A 17870-nucleotide genomic window follows, 5' to 3' on the forward strand; every position below is an offset into this window, starting at 1 on the left:
TACTTCTACTTGTAGAGGCTTTTGACGCAGGGCCAGATACCGAGATTGACAGAGTGAAGTTTTCCGATTGTTGAAGTGTTGTTGCCAGAAAATTATTCCATTAATTAGGTGCCGCTGAATGGAGAGCAGTCTTTCAAATGCGTTGCTCAAGCACACACCCCGAAAGTCGAACCAGCGCGGCTTGATCTTGAAGCTTCTTCTTTCACGAAGTCACGCGCTAACCAAGTGAGCTATCGGGGCGGAACTGACTTAAACTAAATATTCAGTTAAATTTTGTGACATTTTTTTACTCTTATTTGACCCCATTAGATCGTTTGAATGTTGTTGACTGTTACGTAACATGAAAGTTACCAAAACGTGCAAAGATTGTTGGCATAACACAGAAAAAGTGACTCAAAAACTCACCTCAAAGATTTCTCTTGGTGAGTTTCCAAATCTTCAACTTCCAGTGAGTTTTCTCGGTTTCTGCTTCAAGTTTTTGCTTCAATCAAAAAAAAATGCTTCACTTTACAAAATTACTCAATCATTACAAAACCTGACAAAAAAAGAAGATTGGCAAAAACAATGACATACGTGTTTATGTAAAACATAGCACTCATTATACGTCTATTACTGTATAAGAAACAACTAAAACATTTATGATTTTTCTCTTCATTAAAATTTAAGCAAACCAAAGCCACTGATCAAACCCATCACTTTTACTAAAAATTATAATTTTAATAAAAATTGGTCAAACATTTGAAACATTATTACTAAACGTAAAACATGTGGTCTGCACGGGTTCAAAGTTCAACCGCTTTAGATTAAACCGGAGGTGACAAAGCAATTAATAAAGTGAGTTTTGTTCGCTCGAATCGTGACGGATAGGTTCGAATCTATGGTTCGAATCTGATAAACAATAAACTGCGAAATATCGCCGCGTATCGTGAACAGTCGAGGTGGACACTATTGCTGTGTCCAACTGTCCATAGTACTTAATGTTACTTTTGCGTTCACACAACGCAGATTCTTCATACAGTCGACATAACTTTGTGGTTTAAAACAATTGCAACTTTTCCATATTCATTCTAAAGAGTGAAAACCGTAATTCATCAAGCGATTCTACGTAAAAAATATCGCAAACAAATTATTCAACTTTATAAACCGAATTAATTCAATGACATGGTACTCCAGCTGTGACTTTGTGAAGCAACAGTTACGTATTCATTGCTCAAACTGCGAAGGTGTCCAAAGATCGCAAGGATGTCGTTTCGACACCCATGATTTGCATACGGTTAAAGGCGAACATGAATATTATATCTTCATCAGAAAGATCAAACTGGGGGATGATGAACAATGACTAGTGAGTAGGCCAACTAATAATTCGATCGGCTTGGTGAAACACACAAAGGTCAGACAGAACAAGATTGCACAAAATCAGATCATAAATTACACAGTCAAACCATAATAACTTGGCCTTGCGTGTACAACGAATATATAACAAGGAAATAAAGTGAAATTATATTTTCAAGCAGAAATAAATTGTATATAAGTTCCCAGACAGCAAACTAGTCGTTTGTTTACATTGACTCAACGTCAGCGGACGTTAAATCAATGTAATATGCCACTGATTTGCTGTGTAGGTTCAGATACAATAGCATTCCTCAAGCATTATAAGCTGGGAAGATTAATTTCTGTTTTTGAGAACTGTTTTGCGTTGTATAAACGGTTATGAACGTCAAATGGAGACTTGCAAAACTGACAAGAAAATATTTATTTTAACAGACCACCCAGAAAATATTCCTCCTTAACTTTCATTATAATATCACATAGAAAACATCAAGTCTATCCGACACGGCATATTTGGTAAACTATGGAATAATAGCGTGGGGCGTGGGCGGAACAGAGCTCCTTACAAAAATTAAATATTTCCGTTAATCTTCTCCAGCGGGTAATGCATCGGTGAGACGCCTGATAAATTTGATGCGAAGTTCAGTGGTGTTGTCGCCTTTCAGCGCGTCTTTTGGAAACCAGGTTTCCACCTCCATTTGCAGCATTTCCAAGCCACCCCTAATAGCACCGCATAAAATGTTTGAGTAGTTTAGATTAGTATGCTCTTCAGGGAGCTCCACGAATTCTGCAAGGGGGTTGTTTTCAATAGAAAGAGAAAACTCATCATTCGCGGGCGACCAGTTGCAGACTGCAGGGGTTATGTTCAAATACATTTTAAAAACCATTTTGGATAAAACTTCGGCGGTATCTCGAAAGTCCAGGCATTTCCCAATATTAGAACGAGCCATAAAATCCTCTACCAGTCTTACTCCAATGTTATATCCCATTTTATCCAGCTGCTTGTTGATTTCGTCATCATTGTCATAATCTTTGGTCAATTGAGCCACCAATGCACCGTACGTCAGAGTAAATAGTTCTCCAACAAGTTTTTTGCTCTCAAATGGTCTTGCGGCTTGCTTCGACGACATGTCAACAATTGCAATTAAGTTGTCAAAATGCCTAAATCAACCTGAATTTAGATAAAAACAAATCAAAATTAAGATTTTAAACCTTTCAATCAAATTTACGACTAAACAATAAACATCGCTGTGGTCAAAATTATTTTAATTACCCAACAAGCTGCTTCTTCCAAATGGAACTACAGCTGAGAAAAACTTTGGGAGAGAATTCACCTCCAATAAAATGGTCATTGAAGAAAAGTTTGATGTGATATACTATTAGTTAGATACTGGGGGTATTCCATGGGGAGCACAAGTTGCAAATGCGGACAGAAGCAAACAATGCAACATCTACTCGAATGCCCTGACCTAAAAGCAAAGTGCTCTGGACAGGATTTGGCCGAGTTCAACGATAGAGCAAAAGCTTGCGTGATGCTCTGGGCTACGGCCGTGTGACACACGATGAAAAAGAAGAAGTAGTTGAAAAATAAAATATTTTCTAGTTGTTCTACAAAAACTGAAACAAAGCTTGAGCATTGACTAATTGCAAAGCACTTGAGGCCAAAGGCCAAACAGAAAATAACGCATTCTTTACAACAATGATCGCATTTGAACTCCCTGCTGATCTGAACCAACCTCAAGAATTACCAAGAAACAGGTGACATCGGTGGACAAAGGGCGCCACCTGACGGATGTAGAATTTAAAAAATGTTTCAAATTAGTGGTTTATCGTTCTGTCTTGAAATGCATCAAAATACCTTTTAGTCTCGTTCTACGCTAAAATACCTGGTAAAATACCTAACCGCTAAAACACCTAACCGCTCGTTCGATACTCTATCGAATCATAACAGATAATACAAGTGGTAATAAACCTTTTTTCTGCTTAACACTTGACAAAAAAATTGATTCTGGATAACTCGAATGCGCCTGTCCTGTTCGCTGTTGGTTTTGTAAAGCGCTGAGAACAACAACATCTGCGATCGCTACAACCTATAACACACATTATCATTTATTCCATACCCAACAAACAGAACTTAAAATCAGACATAACCAAATAAGGCACAAGGTACAACCGTTCCGTCAGTAAACATGATTAGATAACTCTACCCCAGCAAAAAATATTGGTGGGCAACTATTTTCTGCAAAGAAGTTTTGCTTTATTGTTTAGCATTTCCACAGACATTGAATAAAAACCTTCCTTCCTTCCTCCAGCTCTGTCTCCCACAACCGGCTGCCTTAGAACAGGACTCCTTGCAAGTAACGCAAACCTCAGTTGTAGATTTTTTTTCTAACGTTTGTGTGTTTTCTCAATATTTTTGTGAGTCCCAAAAAACGTGAGCCCAAGAAGGTTTAGGTTAGTCCACCATGATTTTGGGGAGCAAGTCTTTTAGGCGCTGACAGTTAGGCGCTGGTCTAATAGGCGCGCACACTGTGGCGTCTGGATATTTAGGTGCGGAGCACTGTGGCGCCCGGTCATTTAGGTGCTATTCCTAGTAAAGTCTGTAGATTGTATTAGCTTGGCAGCTTGCCAGAAAATTATATCATAGCTTCAGTGAGTGAAGCTGCTAAAACCGGCAATGCTTTTCACACAAAATGTTACATTGAACAGAAAAATATATTGTTGTTTTATTAGTTGATTTATTATTGTTTTATTTGTTGTTAGTCCAGGTTTGCTTTGGTGAAAGCTTTATCAATAAATTGTTGAAGCTTTCGAACATTATTGAGATCATTTTTAGTTAACTCTTTCGCGACCACGGACGTATACACACGTGTTGGGATTTTTGCCATGATGACCAAGGAAGTATCCCTACGTTCAAGGTTAAAAGGTAGCCTATTTCAAGCAAAAAAATAATGTAAATGATGGCAGATCCATAGTCTTTGCCTGTCCTTTTTTGGCTAATATAAAAAATATATTTTGGCGGTGCAGTTATCAGATGAGGACTTCTTAAAGATGGGGACACAGTGGATTTTTTTTCTTTCACTCATGGGAATTGGCAGTCAAAACTGGCTAGGCAGCCCCTTACTTTGGAATTTCTCGATCAAAAAGACTGTAGGCTAAATTACGTAAACTTTTTGCTTAAAATTTTCCAAATTTCTCCATAATCATTCTGCTGTACCTCCTAAAGCATTGCGCGCAGAAACGAAGTAAATTTTTTCTTATGTGCAGAGTTGTTTTGGCATTCGATTAAACTACATATATTTTCATATTATTGTATCATGCTTGGGTAGTAAAAATTATAATGGAGTATACTTTTCTGCCAATTATTAATTTTTAAAAAAATTAGAAAAAATACCTTTTGGAAAGTTGCTAGTTGTACATAGAATGTTTTAAATTTTATTGCAAAGCTTTGCATCTTCGGATAGCTGAAGATGTATGCTTTCATTTGATGTCAAGATTGTGCGTCTACGTCGATCACATGACATGTTTTTACTGCGTAAATACAACAGATTTGTGTGAAAAATGTCTGGTAATTTAGATTAAATATAAATTACTTCTGTTCGGGATGGATTGGCCATGTGACGAGAACGCGTAAGACGCTCTACTACTGTTCACATGAATACATTTTTACAGGGCATATAGGCTACACCTTGGCTACAAGTTGCAAGCATAATGGTGAGACTTCGCTCGTTAAACCTAGTCCGGGTTTTGACGGAAAACTAAGTTACTCTTCACTCAAGCCTACCGCCCGCTTGAGTACAGCCTACGGTACATTTTTTACTGATGTTTAGTTATTATTTGACCTAACTAAAAGTGAACTCAATCTCATACATTTCGGAAACTTGAATAATTTATTGATAAAGCTTTCGCCGGCGCAAACCTGCACTAACAACAAATAAATGCTGAACACTCGCATTAAAAAAAACAACATATTTTTCTGTTCAATATAACATTTTATGTGAAAATCATTGCCGGTTTAAGCAGCTTCACTAACGGAAGCCATAACATATTCTTCTGTTCAATATAACATTTTGTGTGAAAAGCATTTCCGGTTCAAGCAGCTTCACCCATATATTTTTTTGAGTAATAAAACATTTTGTGTGATAAAGCATTGCCAGTTTAGGCAACTTCACTCACTGAAGCCATGACCAACAACGCACACGCATTAACAAAACAATATATTTTCCTGTTCAATATGATATTTTGTGTGAAAAGCATTGCCCTACGCCCCTACCTGCCAAGCTGATACAATCTACAGACTTTAGTAGGAATAGCACCTAAATGAACGGGCGCCACAGTGCTCCGCACCTAAATATCCAGACGCCACAGTGTGCGCGCCTATTAGACCAGCGCCTAACTGTCAGCGCCTAAAAGACGTGGACCCTGATTTTGCAACCTTAATCCACAACCAATCAACCATCCATCACATAAAAATGTATGAAGGAATAATGCAGCAGTTTAAAGATACTTTACTCTTATTTTTTTTAAGGGTACGACGCATAGAGGGGTTACTGAAAAAGCACACCGCTGATACAGAGAATCCTTGTCAGAGTGTATGCCTGAGAACTACGTCTGTCCATAATTTACAAAATAATTTTTACAAAAATCAATAAATGGCGCGTTTCTTATCGCCAAGGCTTCTTATCAGTGACGACACAAACTGGAGATTACTTAAAACGCAATTAACTAGCAACTCCATCCCACATTGAAAAACAAATAATATTTACACAAACGCACGTGTGTCAGAGCAAAACATATAGAAAAAATCAATTACCTTATCTAAAAACATGACAAACTACCAGTAAACACAGAAAACAGTTGGATTGGCATAAGAACGTAACACAAATGATAACCAAACGGCCCATCGTCCTACCACGGTCGCTGTCATACCGCGCTATGTGACTTGGTCGCACTGAACCAACCAACCACAACAGCAGCCGACAATTCAATTACCGGATGACCCCTTGGAAAGCTATTCATGACTGCAACATACCTAACAGGCTAACACCACCATTTTCAAACCAGGGTTAGGTAAGCCGTGAAAAAGCACGTTTGTAGACGTTGAATCAATGTAAAAACGACGGATTTTGATGTCTGCGGCCTCATGCAAGACAATCCCAACCAAATAGACTTCTTTGTGTGGACTACCTAGGAAGGGTCTGCTACTATTCGGTGAGTCCGATTCGGTGAAAGCCTTTTCATGAGTTTAAATTTAGAACAAAGCATATCGATAGTCTATTCAACACTACACCACAGTTAAGCCAAGAACGTGCAAATTGAGTCAAATATGCAAACAATGCTTAGTTTGTGTCCGCTCATCCATGACTAGTCAATAGCTTGCATGCTTCACCTTAAAAATGAACACTGCATACGCGGAACGGGTCTGCTACTATTCGGTGAGTGCGATTCGGTGAGTCCGATTCGGTGAGTTCCTAACCTCTAACCCCTAACCCTAAAACGGCAATGATAATTAGGCTACGATACCCGATAATTTAAAAAAAAAATTGAAAAAATCCCCCGTTAAGGGATCGGACTCACCAAATCGGACTCACCGAAACGAACTCACCGAAACGGGCCATTCCGACGCGGAACAATGCCAAAAGCTACTGACCCGAAAGAACTTCTGTATTATGCAATGTGCAGATAAACATACACTGCTTATTTGATCCTCAATATTAAAACTTCAAAATTTAAAAATAAAAATTACACAACCTGGCTACTCAAAGACTGTGCTCAGTAAAGCCTTTCTTCTGTACTTTCCCACAAAAAATTTCACAGGTTTTTCCGAGAACCCATAAAAACTTTCCCGGAAAACTTTAGTGAGTACCTTACATCCCCAAACAATACAGCTGTGTTAAATCACAACTAACTCTCAACGACTTAAACCAAAGCTGGTTCCTCTGGTCACTGTGGTGGCTGGGCTGTACCAACAAAGATGATGATTTCACAGCACTTGTAGATTCAAACGATCAAAGATGATGATAGCGAAGGTCAGCTTCATTTCTAACGTTTCGTCAGTCAGTGCGATTGACTACATCAAGAATTTGACACCAGTTGATAAAAGCTCCTTGTCTAAGTGTCTAGCATCAAACGACACTGCATAAAAACACTATAAATAACAGAGGGCTGCAAACCGCAGATTTGAGGCTGTTGGACCTGGTAGCTGAAATCATTAGCTAATTTGAATAACTACAAAAGAAACAAACAGTTTGCAATTTGCATAAACTTGTTCGGAAATCTTTATTTTACGAAATACTGTACAACAAGTCAGTTCAAAAAATTAATTTTTGTTTGTTTTTTATCAACATAGAGCATTTCTTGTACAGCGTCAAGTAACATGTTTTTCCTGGGATATATGGAACAATTACGTTGAAAACAAATATTATTCAAATGCAAATCTAAGACACAGGATGCAATTTTAATGCATTGAATCTATTCATGCCGCCATCCAACTCACTGATCCAATATCAATAATATTCGTTCAAAACAAAACGGACCACTGAGTAACCAGGTGAGCTTGTGAATCACTCTACCAAGGTTCAAGCAACATTAACAATATAATAAATTTAGGTGAAATATGAAGAGAAACAGTTGAGTCAAATTACACTCATTGCTTTCATAGCACCCACCCACATGATTCACGATGGGATGACCCAATTGAATCTATTGTGCGAAAAGTGTAAACTCATATAAAGAAAGTATATAATCGTTATTTTGTCATATTTACTACGGCTTGAAAGAAAAAGTTCAAATCATCACAGAATAAAAACACAACTAAAACCACAAATACAATCCTCTATGATTAAAAAATCAACATGACTGTACAAACAGCCTGGAAGTTATAAACACATTAGAGAAATTGTATTGTTCAACAGAATCTTCACTCTCAAGCGCCCTTTAATTCTCTTACCTAACTAACAAACTTCAACAAGGCTATCCGCTTTCATCCGTACAATTGTAATGTTGCGCAAGGATGAGTTGAAGCATGGCCACCTAAAGATACGGCCTGATTTGTCACATTTTGCAGAGATTTCCAGGTTTTTTTAACTTTGGGCGAATGTTTAAATAAATTTTTCTAAAAATTATATTTTTACGCTTTCTTTATTCTTTTCCCCAGATGACACAATAGGTTTTAACATCCTCACCTGTCGAAAAACAAAGAAAATTTGATTTCGAAGATTTTAGTCAGACGGTTAATTTTCAATAACAGTCTGATTTTGCGTTTTTCAACTTACTTTTTCTCATTTGCTACTGCTTCCCCAAGGCAACAAAAAAGTTTTATGTCATTAGGAAACAGCAAAAAGAAAAAACATCTCAAAAAATGTCAGTCAAGCACCAGCAGTAGCTGTAATCAAAATCTGCAAAATGTGACAAATCAGGCCGCATCTCCGGGTGGCCATGGTTGAAGTAAACTGCTAATGCTCGAATTAGATCGCGCAATATAATATGACAGACAATGAATTGAAATTTGTTTTGAAATTAAAATCGTTGAAACGGAATGGTTGAAAGTGAAATTTTTAAACCTTTTAATAGAATTTACGATTAAACATCAAAATTATTTTGAATTTGTAAAGAATTCGAAAATCACCAGTTTACGCTTGATAGAATCATGTCTATCTTGATAGATGAAAAGTCACTCGTGGGTTCTGTTTCAATCAGAAAATATTTGTTGATGAAACAAACTGAACCAGAGTCACTAAAATAAGAAGTACGATTACAAAAAAACAAAAAAACTCAAAAAGTCCAAAAGTCTGTCCAAAAGTTAAAAACAACGTCGTTAGTGGAATAAGTGTGGAATGCTTCGAAGGTTCACTAGCAAACAACGGAATGGCCCGTTTCGGTGAGTCCGATTCGGTGAGTCCGATTCGGTGAGTCTGATTCGGTGAGTCTGTTTCGGTGAGTCCGATTCGGTGAGTCCGATCCCTTAACGGGGGATTTTTTCAATTTTTTTTAAAAATTATTGGGTACCGTAGCCTAATTATCATTGCCGTTTTAGGGTTAAGGGTTTGGGGTTAGGGGTTAGAGGTTAGGAACTCACCGAATCAGACTCACCGAATCGGACTCACCGAATCGGACTCACCGAATAGTAGCAGACCCAGCAAACAAAATTTATAATTCAAAACTTTTCGACCTCAATACACCTTACTTCATTTCAACTTAAAACAAACCTACAAATTAGAAAAAGCTTAAGTGAACATAGTTTCTTGTAACCTTCCTTCTTCAAATGGTAACTTTTCACGGCTTATTACTCTAGTTTGTTCACTGGTATGAAAAGCATCAAACCCAAACCACACTGCAAGTTATAAACATTCATCTGGGTTATACACAGTTAGGGTACCATTGATGTTAAGGCCTCGCACAACCGAGGACATTAACCAATGCACAAATTGCACATTACATGACACAACAAATTTTGGCGAAGTCTGCAACCTAAATCTAAGAATGCATCAAGAATAAAGTTTTAAATAGCTTTTACAAGCATTGGTGCACTGAATGTCCTACTTTACAACTTAATACCAAAACAAGCATTGATTTAATGTATCAAAACGTTGAAATGAAACAAAATTAAGTTTTGCCCTTACAAGCCAGAACCTTCCATTAATTTACAAGCACCACTTACCAATGCAGCACAGCCGAGCCACATTGATTCCATCAGCGCGATATGTTGCTCTCGTAGGCTTGATGGCCTATGAACTCAAACGGCCCGCAATAGATGAAAGAGTAATCGATATTTAATTACATGGAGAAGCTTCGAGCAAATTATCGAAATGAAATATGTTGCTGTCCATGTCAGTCACTGGTTTACTCTCGAGAGGATAAGCAAAAGTTTGAACCCTTTTCTCTATTTAATTAATGTCAACTGCAGACATCACATCGTTTCGACCCACAGCTATTTTAAGTCAAGTAAGCAAGGAAGATAGCCCTTCAAAAAAATCCATTTTGTAAAAAACCTTTAGATGTGGCATTTTGATGACTATAAACTACGCCTCCTACGCCATAGGAAAACCTCTACCTACGCTACAGAAAAGGTCAACTAACTGGCCATGACTACGATTCAACATCACAAAGTGCAGAACAAAATGAAAAGTACAGCGATTGAACAATAGCGAAATAGCATACGCAAGCGTCCAAGTTCAATACCAAACTAGAGAAAATCGATTGGTTCGAGCCTACAAATTGTGTAGGCCTTGAATGTTTAATAACGTCAAAAAAATACACGCCAACGGCCCAACGCCGCTGTTGATTCATGCAAGTTTTGCAATGCCAACCTTTCTCCGTTTCGTTATCAGCGTATGAATAATTTTAAAAGAGGAAACTGTCTGACGCGTGTGTCGTGTGAGGGCTTCTTTTGAAGACAAAACGTTCATTTTATAGCAAAGGTTTACGTTACACAGTTTATTTTTAAAGCGCTCCCCTCATCGTCTTAATATGTAAGGATTGTGCAAATATTGCGCCACCTGCACGAGAAAGAAAACATCGCTTTGGCAGTTGGCATGGACTTGGGCAGTTGGCTGTTTATTTGATCAACTTGAAGCGAAACTTTACTAGGCAATACGAGGGGCATTTTCTTGATGAATGATATTTGTTTAATAGTAAAACTTTAGTGAAGTTTACCGGAAATAACTTTGGAAAGTCCAAAACATCGACAACAACTACATGGAAACGTGATAAACTCGTCGTTACTCGGAGATATCTTCCACATTTCCCCATTTGTGTGGTATTGCTCTAACAAGAACCAAAATTAGTTAATGAAATGTAGAACAAGTCATTGTGCTTTGAGGTAACCTCAGACAGTGCCACGCGAATCGAGGAGATTGAAAAGCGATCAAGCGTGACCTCTCCGTTCGTTTGTACGTTGCGAGGGACAACTCTGAGTGATGAGAGGTCGCTCATCCGTGACAGAACTAACAATCAACTCTTCAGATGACGTCATAGTGAGCATAACCCGCGCCGCTTGACCCAAGCCTATGACAAACGAAACATGCGGGCATGAATGGAACTAGTAGTAGACAAAACATAGAAATGTGATTATGTGATGGCCATCAATTTTCATTGTTATATTACAGAAAAAGCCTTCTCTATTCAAAGGGGCATAGCAAATACAAATACCCTCAAACAAATCATTCTTTTAAAGGCACACTTAGCATCGTTGTCTTGCATCACATCACACTTATTATGTCACAAATGCGGCACAGAAGTCCCGGCTATCAACAAAGACTTGGGAAGAAGCAAACACGAAAAATGCTACTTCATATCACGTTTAAACCCAGACAGCAAATTTGTCATTTTTACATTGATTCAACGTCTGCAGACGTTGAATCAATGTAAAAAAGACGGATTATGCAGTTTGGGAACTCTGTTTCATCAAATGACGACCAAACCTGTACCAAAGTGACTCCACAACTACCGCACTGTCTCACTACTGACACGCTGTTCTTGCAAAGAAGCTGAACAAGAAAGAAAAATCTTGGCCCGTCATTTTTGACAGTCTTCCACTAATTTTATTCTGCAGTTGCATAATTTTTCTAGATACTGAGACTGGCAGCGAATTGTAATTCATTGTTGGCCTGACACAGAAGCAAGTTCCGCAACTGAACGGTCTGAACTGTGAATTATGTTCTGCTTCAAAACCTCTACCTGTTCATGGTTCAACTCTAATACGACATTATTTCGAAACTTTTTAAATTCTTCTGTGTTTGATCCCCGTCGCATACAACTTTCCTTAAACCTGTAATCTGTCGATGTTAACCAAGACTACATTGACAGACTACGGGAGAGCTGGCAATCTTTAGCTTCATCATCATGGACACGTTTCTGTCAACACGGAATGAAAGCAATATTGCATCTGTTGGTAGGCCACTGCTTATTACGTTCTATCTGTGATGGACATATATCTAATCGTAAAGTTCTGAATTTGTTCATTAAACGTTTGTTTCGGAGCTTCTATGGCAACCTTTTAAAGAACTTCACAGCGTCATAACGTAAACAAAAATGTTTAATATTGACGGAATTGCGTGGGTGCGTAATGACGTTTCTGTGCGTCTGAAAGTGTCATGCCATTTAAGTTTCAACAAGAACAGAATCCGTGCATAAAGCGGGATACGCAAATAACATTTAGTAAGCATTGTTGGACGTTACTTTTGATACATTGTTGCAACGGTCAAAGATGTTGGAACGATATATAGTTAGCTGTCCACTAGTGCAGAGGAAAGTCGCAGACACTAGAAGCAGTTTAACAAAGCAAATTTGGCCGATCGTACTATTTCGTATTTGCATTGTCGAACGCAATTGAATGAAAGGTTAAAAAAAGGTTAACAAATTCTTTCTACAACCTTTATTCAAAAACAAATAAAAAAATCAAAATTCTAAAACCCTGCCACAACTTTGATACCAATCTGCACACCAGTTCCCCAAATTGAGATCGAAAACGAATTATGACTGTTATAGTTTATAAAAACATTATATATTAAAGACAGGCAAGACACAACAATACAACCGGGTTGAGCAAAACATTATTATTGAACTAGTACTTTCTTTGGTATTCTGACACACATATTGCTAAAAAAAACTATAAAACACAGTAAAAGTCACACTACATGTCCGCACTTCCAAGCATTTGCAAGTGAAAGAACGTGCGCTACACGCCGTAGCCGGCAACAGCCGCATAAACAAAACACACAAACTATTCGCAGAGGCGGTGCGCATTGAAATAGTCCAGGCAGCTCGAAGACAAGTGGAGTTGGAAAAGATAATCTAGAAATCTGTTCATTCAAGGGAACTGGGCCCAAAGCAATCAATCTTACATTGATGCTACGTCCAATGATGAACAACCAACCAAATACTAAAATGTATTCACAACCTATAGCGTTTCCTGGAATGCTTTTCCTCTAAACACATGAAAGAAATGGCGCACTGATGAAATGCATTTGTCCAACATTCTAAATGTTAGTTCGCTAAAGCCACCTGGCTTCAGTGATCAAGTTATCTTTTACCATGACAACAATCTTCAACAATCGATTTGGAAGTGACCAGCAATAATAAACACAATCAGGATTTACGCTCGCAATTCACTTCGCTTCTTGGACAACTGATAAAAGACGAGATACGTAATCACTAATCACAATAAAGTAATCAACAGGATTTCCTATCGCTTCTTCTCAAGAGGCTACTTCAAAAAAACGGTCAAGCTGGATGGTCAGTTGGTCAGTGCGTTGACTACGACATTAGGCTTGGTACTTTATTTAGATACACTCAGCAGCACAATTGCTACTATTCTTTTCAAAATCAACCAAAGTAGCTTGGGTCACAGCTTAACAACTACGGCACAAACGGCCGTCTACAGATATGAGTAAAGAATAATTAACTCCAGCAGTCTAATAAAAAATAATCGAGCCAGTCGTTTGAAAATCTACTATTGTACAATTGCAAACTTTTAAACTCCATTTTCAATTGCAATAATCTTTAATTGTGATCAAATTTCGCGTCTGCAAAATCGCAAATTCGTTCAACAATTGCTTTATAGACCGGGAGCCCGCGACGTCCACCCTAGGTGAAAAAGTTACCAATTTCTATTAATACAGCGATGTCCGGTGGTATGTGGGTACTCATAATCTGGAAGTCTGCCGGGCCGCCGGTGGTGGGTATGGAAATGGGGGGCATTTTTCATGGCCCAAAAAATGCGCTAGGTCAGCTGAAATAGTAACCGCTTGAAACTTAGTTGGTTGTAAAGTAAATTGTTTCTAGATGATTGTCTGGTATGTGACAGACATTTTTTGTGGTGGGGGGGCTCTGACAGACAAGTTTTATACCCCCCAAAATTTGCGCTAGGTCAGCTGAAAAAGTTACCGGATAAAACCAACTGATTATTAATCTGTGAGTGTTAAGCTTCACAAAAATATATGTGACAGACAAATTTGGTGGTGGGTGTCCCCTGACAGACGACCTAAAGTAGGTGACCCCCCTAACTTGAGCTAGGTCAGCTGAAATAGTTACCGGATAAAACCAATTAAAAATTAATGTGTGAGTGTTAAGCTTCACAAAAATGTATGTGACAGACAAATTTGGTGGTGGGTGTCCCCTGACAGACGACCTGAAGTAAGTGACCCCCCTAACTTGAGCTAGGTCAGCTGAAATAGTTACCGGATAAAACCAATTGAAAAATAATGTGTGAGTGTTAAGCTTCACAAAAATGTATGTGACAGACAAATTTGGTGGTGGATGTCCCCTGACAGACGACCTAAAATAGGTCTAGGTAGCCTAACCCCTTCCCTTTTTGCACTAAATCAATGACAGGAGTTCTCGCTAAAAAAAACTTGAAGAAGTGTTTTGTTTTATGTGTGCACAACAGAAAATAAGTATTAGTATTACGTATAACAGGCCATTTAACTACTAATTTAATACCGGAATAAAAATGATGCAAATTGAGCAATCACCCAACTTGGGTTAGGGTTAGTTAGATCTATAATAACAATCACTGTTAACTGTGTTAAGGATAGCCATGGGATAGCCTATTAATACTTGAAAAGTTTTTGTCTGAATTTTTCGTCAACACTGAACAGTCTAGCCTATATAAGAAAAAATGTTTGGCAATGGTGGTGAGTCATTGACTAAAAAAATAATTTCAAGTCAGATTCATCTTCCGAGTCGGAATTTCCGCTCCACTGTTCATCACAACTCTCAATGTCATCCTCATCACTTCTTTTCTCCGATTTACTAAATAGCTCAGATGGTATAGCTGCGCCTTCAAACCAGCCTGGAATGATAACTTCATTTGTTTTTGACCAGCCATAATAGTGACATTTACTCGTTTTCTTTAACAATTCTGTGATTGCGTAATTGTTTCGCGGCATGCCGGCATCTTCGACTTGTTCTAAGCCTGCAAGATATCTTAACTCTGTTACAGAAGCAGGTCTCTGTGTAACTGTGACACAACATCTTTTTATGGCACTTTTTGAGTTCTGAAAGCTAATTATTCCTTTCACCTGCGACGCAGCGTCCCTATTCGCAGTTTGCTCTAAAGACAGATGGACTGCCGTCCTAGAGTAATCCTTTTTGGTACGCCTAACTGAGAAAGCACCATTATCCAGTATAGCTCTCAGTTTCGGATCCGCGTTTTTTAGTTTGTTGTAGAACAACGATCCCCATCTTGCATAATTTAGACAATTCAGAGCGAAATATATTTCTAGAAGTATTGGTACAATAACCATGTAACCACTTACGTCGTTCATCCTTACGCATCTCTGCACTTCTCGATAGAGTCGGTTTATTAAGAACACATAGGACCAATCACGTAGAACCTATAGTGTTCAGAACTGATAGGTTTCACTAAACACTTCATTCATGGACCTGTTAAAGCATTCTTCATACTTTTCCCGATGTTCGGTGACGACTGGATTGGCCAAGCATACTTCTACTTTATCAGGGTCAGTTGGAATAGTGGACATGACTTGCTGGAAGTTGTCAATTTCATCTGCATCTAAAGTTGTTAAGAATCGATCGTATAGCTTTCTTTCCATGACGTTGGCTGTAATTTCGTGCACACGAGTACAGTAGCCTACACCTGTTGCAAAATTTCCTGTAATGAACCCTTGTAATGATCCCTCGGCAAGGATCTTTGACTCCGACAATATCGACTCTATCCCGCAATCATTTATGAAGGTTCCTTCTGCTCCGAATAATGCAAGATCCATGTGGAAATTCCCAAGCATAATGAGGAGATTGTCAAAAAGAGGGGCTTCAATGGCTTGAATGGAGTAGGCTTTTTGTGTAACCAGGGGTGTGCATTGTGCAAGAGCTACGTCATGCGTCTCCACGGCGTATTGTTGGTGAGTTTCAGTTGCAACCTTCATGGTTCTAACCAGTAACCAGTCTTTCTTTAACAACGTTATTGTTGGTTGGTAATCTTGTTATTGGGTCCATGTAACATATTCGCTGTAGCGGTAGACAATCCACTCTATTATTGCTCATGAAACCAGCATAGAGTGGAGTTGCAACATCTCTACTTTTGCTGAACCAATACATATCTAGCGGCTTCATTTTGCATGTCAAGATGGACTCTTTCTCTATTATTTCCTGAATATAATCAGATGCTTCTCCCACGGAACGTGATTTTTACTTTCTTCCTGTGCTAAAGCGGAGTATGCAAATTCCGGCTCTAAACTTTTCACATCATTGTAGTTAATTGTGTGGCCTTCCCTGTTAGGTATCTGCAAAGTTAACTTGGAACCTGTCATTGCTTCTAAACCAAGTATTGTGTGCTTCCATGGCTTTACATGACCTCGACTGACGTTATACACAGCATCTGACTACATTGATTCAACTTTTCTTTCCATTGTGTCTGTGTGAGAATCACTGAATTTGGATTTCAACCCACATAATCGTGTGGTAGGCTATAGAAGAGTTGCAATCATTCAGGAAGTTTTGGGGCCATATCCTTCAAGCTCTCTACGATTGTTGGATTTGGGGTTTTGGTTTTGAGTAGCTCGTAAGCAAGTCAATATTTCACCTCGTAAGAGAAGTGCCACTGCACGAATCTGATCATCTTGATTGGCACTACAATCACCTATCAGAGCATATTTTTCTTCTTGGGCAGAGAGAAGCGAGAGGTAAATAAAATTGCCTACTTATTGTTAGTGCTTTACCAAACTTATGAGAAATTTTCCTCACAAGGTTCTGTGTGGTGTTAGACCATAGCTCAACATCATTTCCTCCATTTACCAAATACTCATCTTTGTAAAGATCAAATAATATTGAAAATAGCATTGGCCTTTGCTTTTGCATCTCTTCCTCAACAAATTTGCATATTATTAGGAAAGGAAGGTTGTGAGTTTGGCAAAATGAAATATTCCAGTTTGTGGTGGTTTGGGGATTGCTTTTAGTCTCTCTATCAAAATGAACCCGGCAAGACTTGTGATACTCTGCTTCTTTGGCAATTAAGTCCACACCACTACGAATTAGTGATTTAATCCTTTCGTTTTTAGAAAACACTGCTCTTGACTTAAGTGATTCGCATCCATCCATCGTTGAGACCTTAACGGTATTTTCTTCTTTATTTTTGTATTTCTTTTGCTTGGGACAGCAAAATATGCAGGATCATTTCAATAAACCTATTTTGTTCGACTAAGGGAGCGAGCTTCTGCATCTTGTTAGCGAGCGAGCTTCTGCATCTTGTTAGGGAGCGAGCTTCTGCATCTCGACTTTAGCAGAAGATAAAGCAACTGCCTTAGGTTGAAATGTTCTTTTAACTGCTGTACAGGTAAACGTTTTGTGACATGACTGATGAAAGACACCTATGGGTAATGCAGAGGAACTTGTCTGGATGATTTTACGTGTGGTGACAGAAAAGCAATCGGATGATAATAATTGTAGTCGAATGCTTGCAATGTTTTTCCATGACCGTTTTTTTTTCATTGATTCAACGTCTGCAGACGTTGAATTAATGTAAAAAATGGTTGATTTGCTGTCAATGTTTTTTCGAAAGGTTGCTTTTTACACTGTTTTTA

The 17870-nt window shown here is 38.4% G+C and overlaps 1 protein-coding gene across 1 annotated transcript; it reads right to left on the minus strand.

Moving 5' to 3' along the window:
• Positions 1 to 535: 535 nt before the first annotated feature.
• LOC145765029 (trafficking protein particle complex subunit 3-like) lies at positions 536 to 2495 on the minus strand. The gene has a single exon (XM_082576765.1). It carries the CDS (start codon positions 2457 to 2459, stop codon positions 1914 to 1916), a length of 546 nt encoding a protein of 181 aa, XP_082432891.1. The 5' UTR covers positions 2460 to 2495; the 3' UTR covers positions 536 to 1913.
• Between the last annotated feature and the right edge of the window lie 15375 nt (positions 2496 to 17870).

This window comes from Aplidium turbinatum, chromosome 2 (genome assembly GCF_918807975.1).
Source record: "Aplidium turbinatum chromosome 2, kaAplTurb1.1, whole genome shotgun sequence".
Taxonomy (NCBI): domain Eukaryota; kingdom Metazoa; phylum Chordata; class Ascidiacea; order Aplousobranchia; family Polyclinidae; genus Aplidium; species Aplidium turbinatum.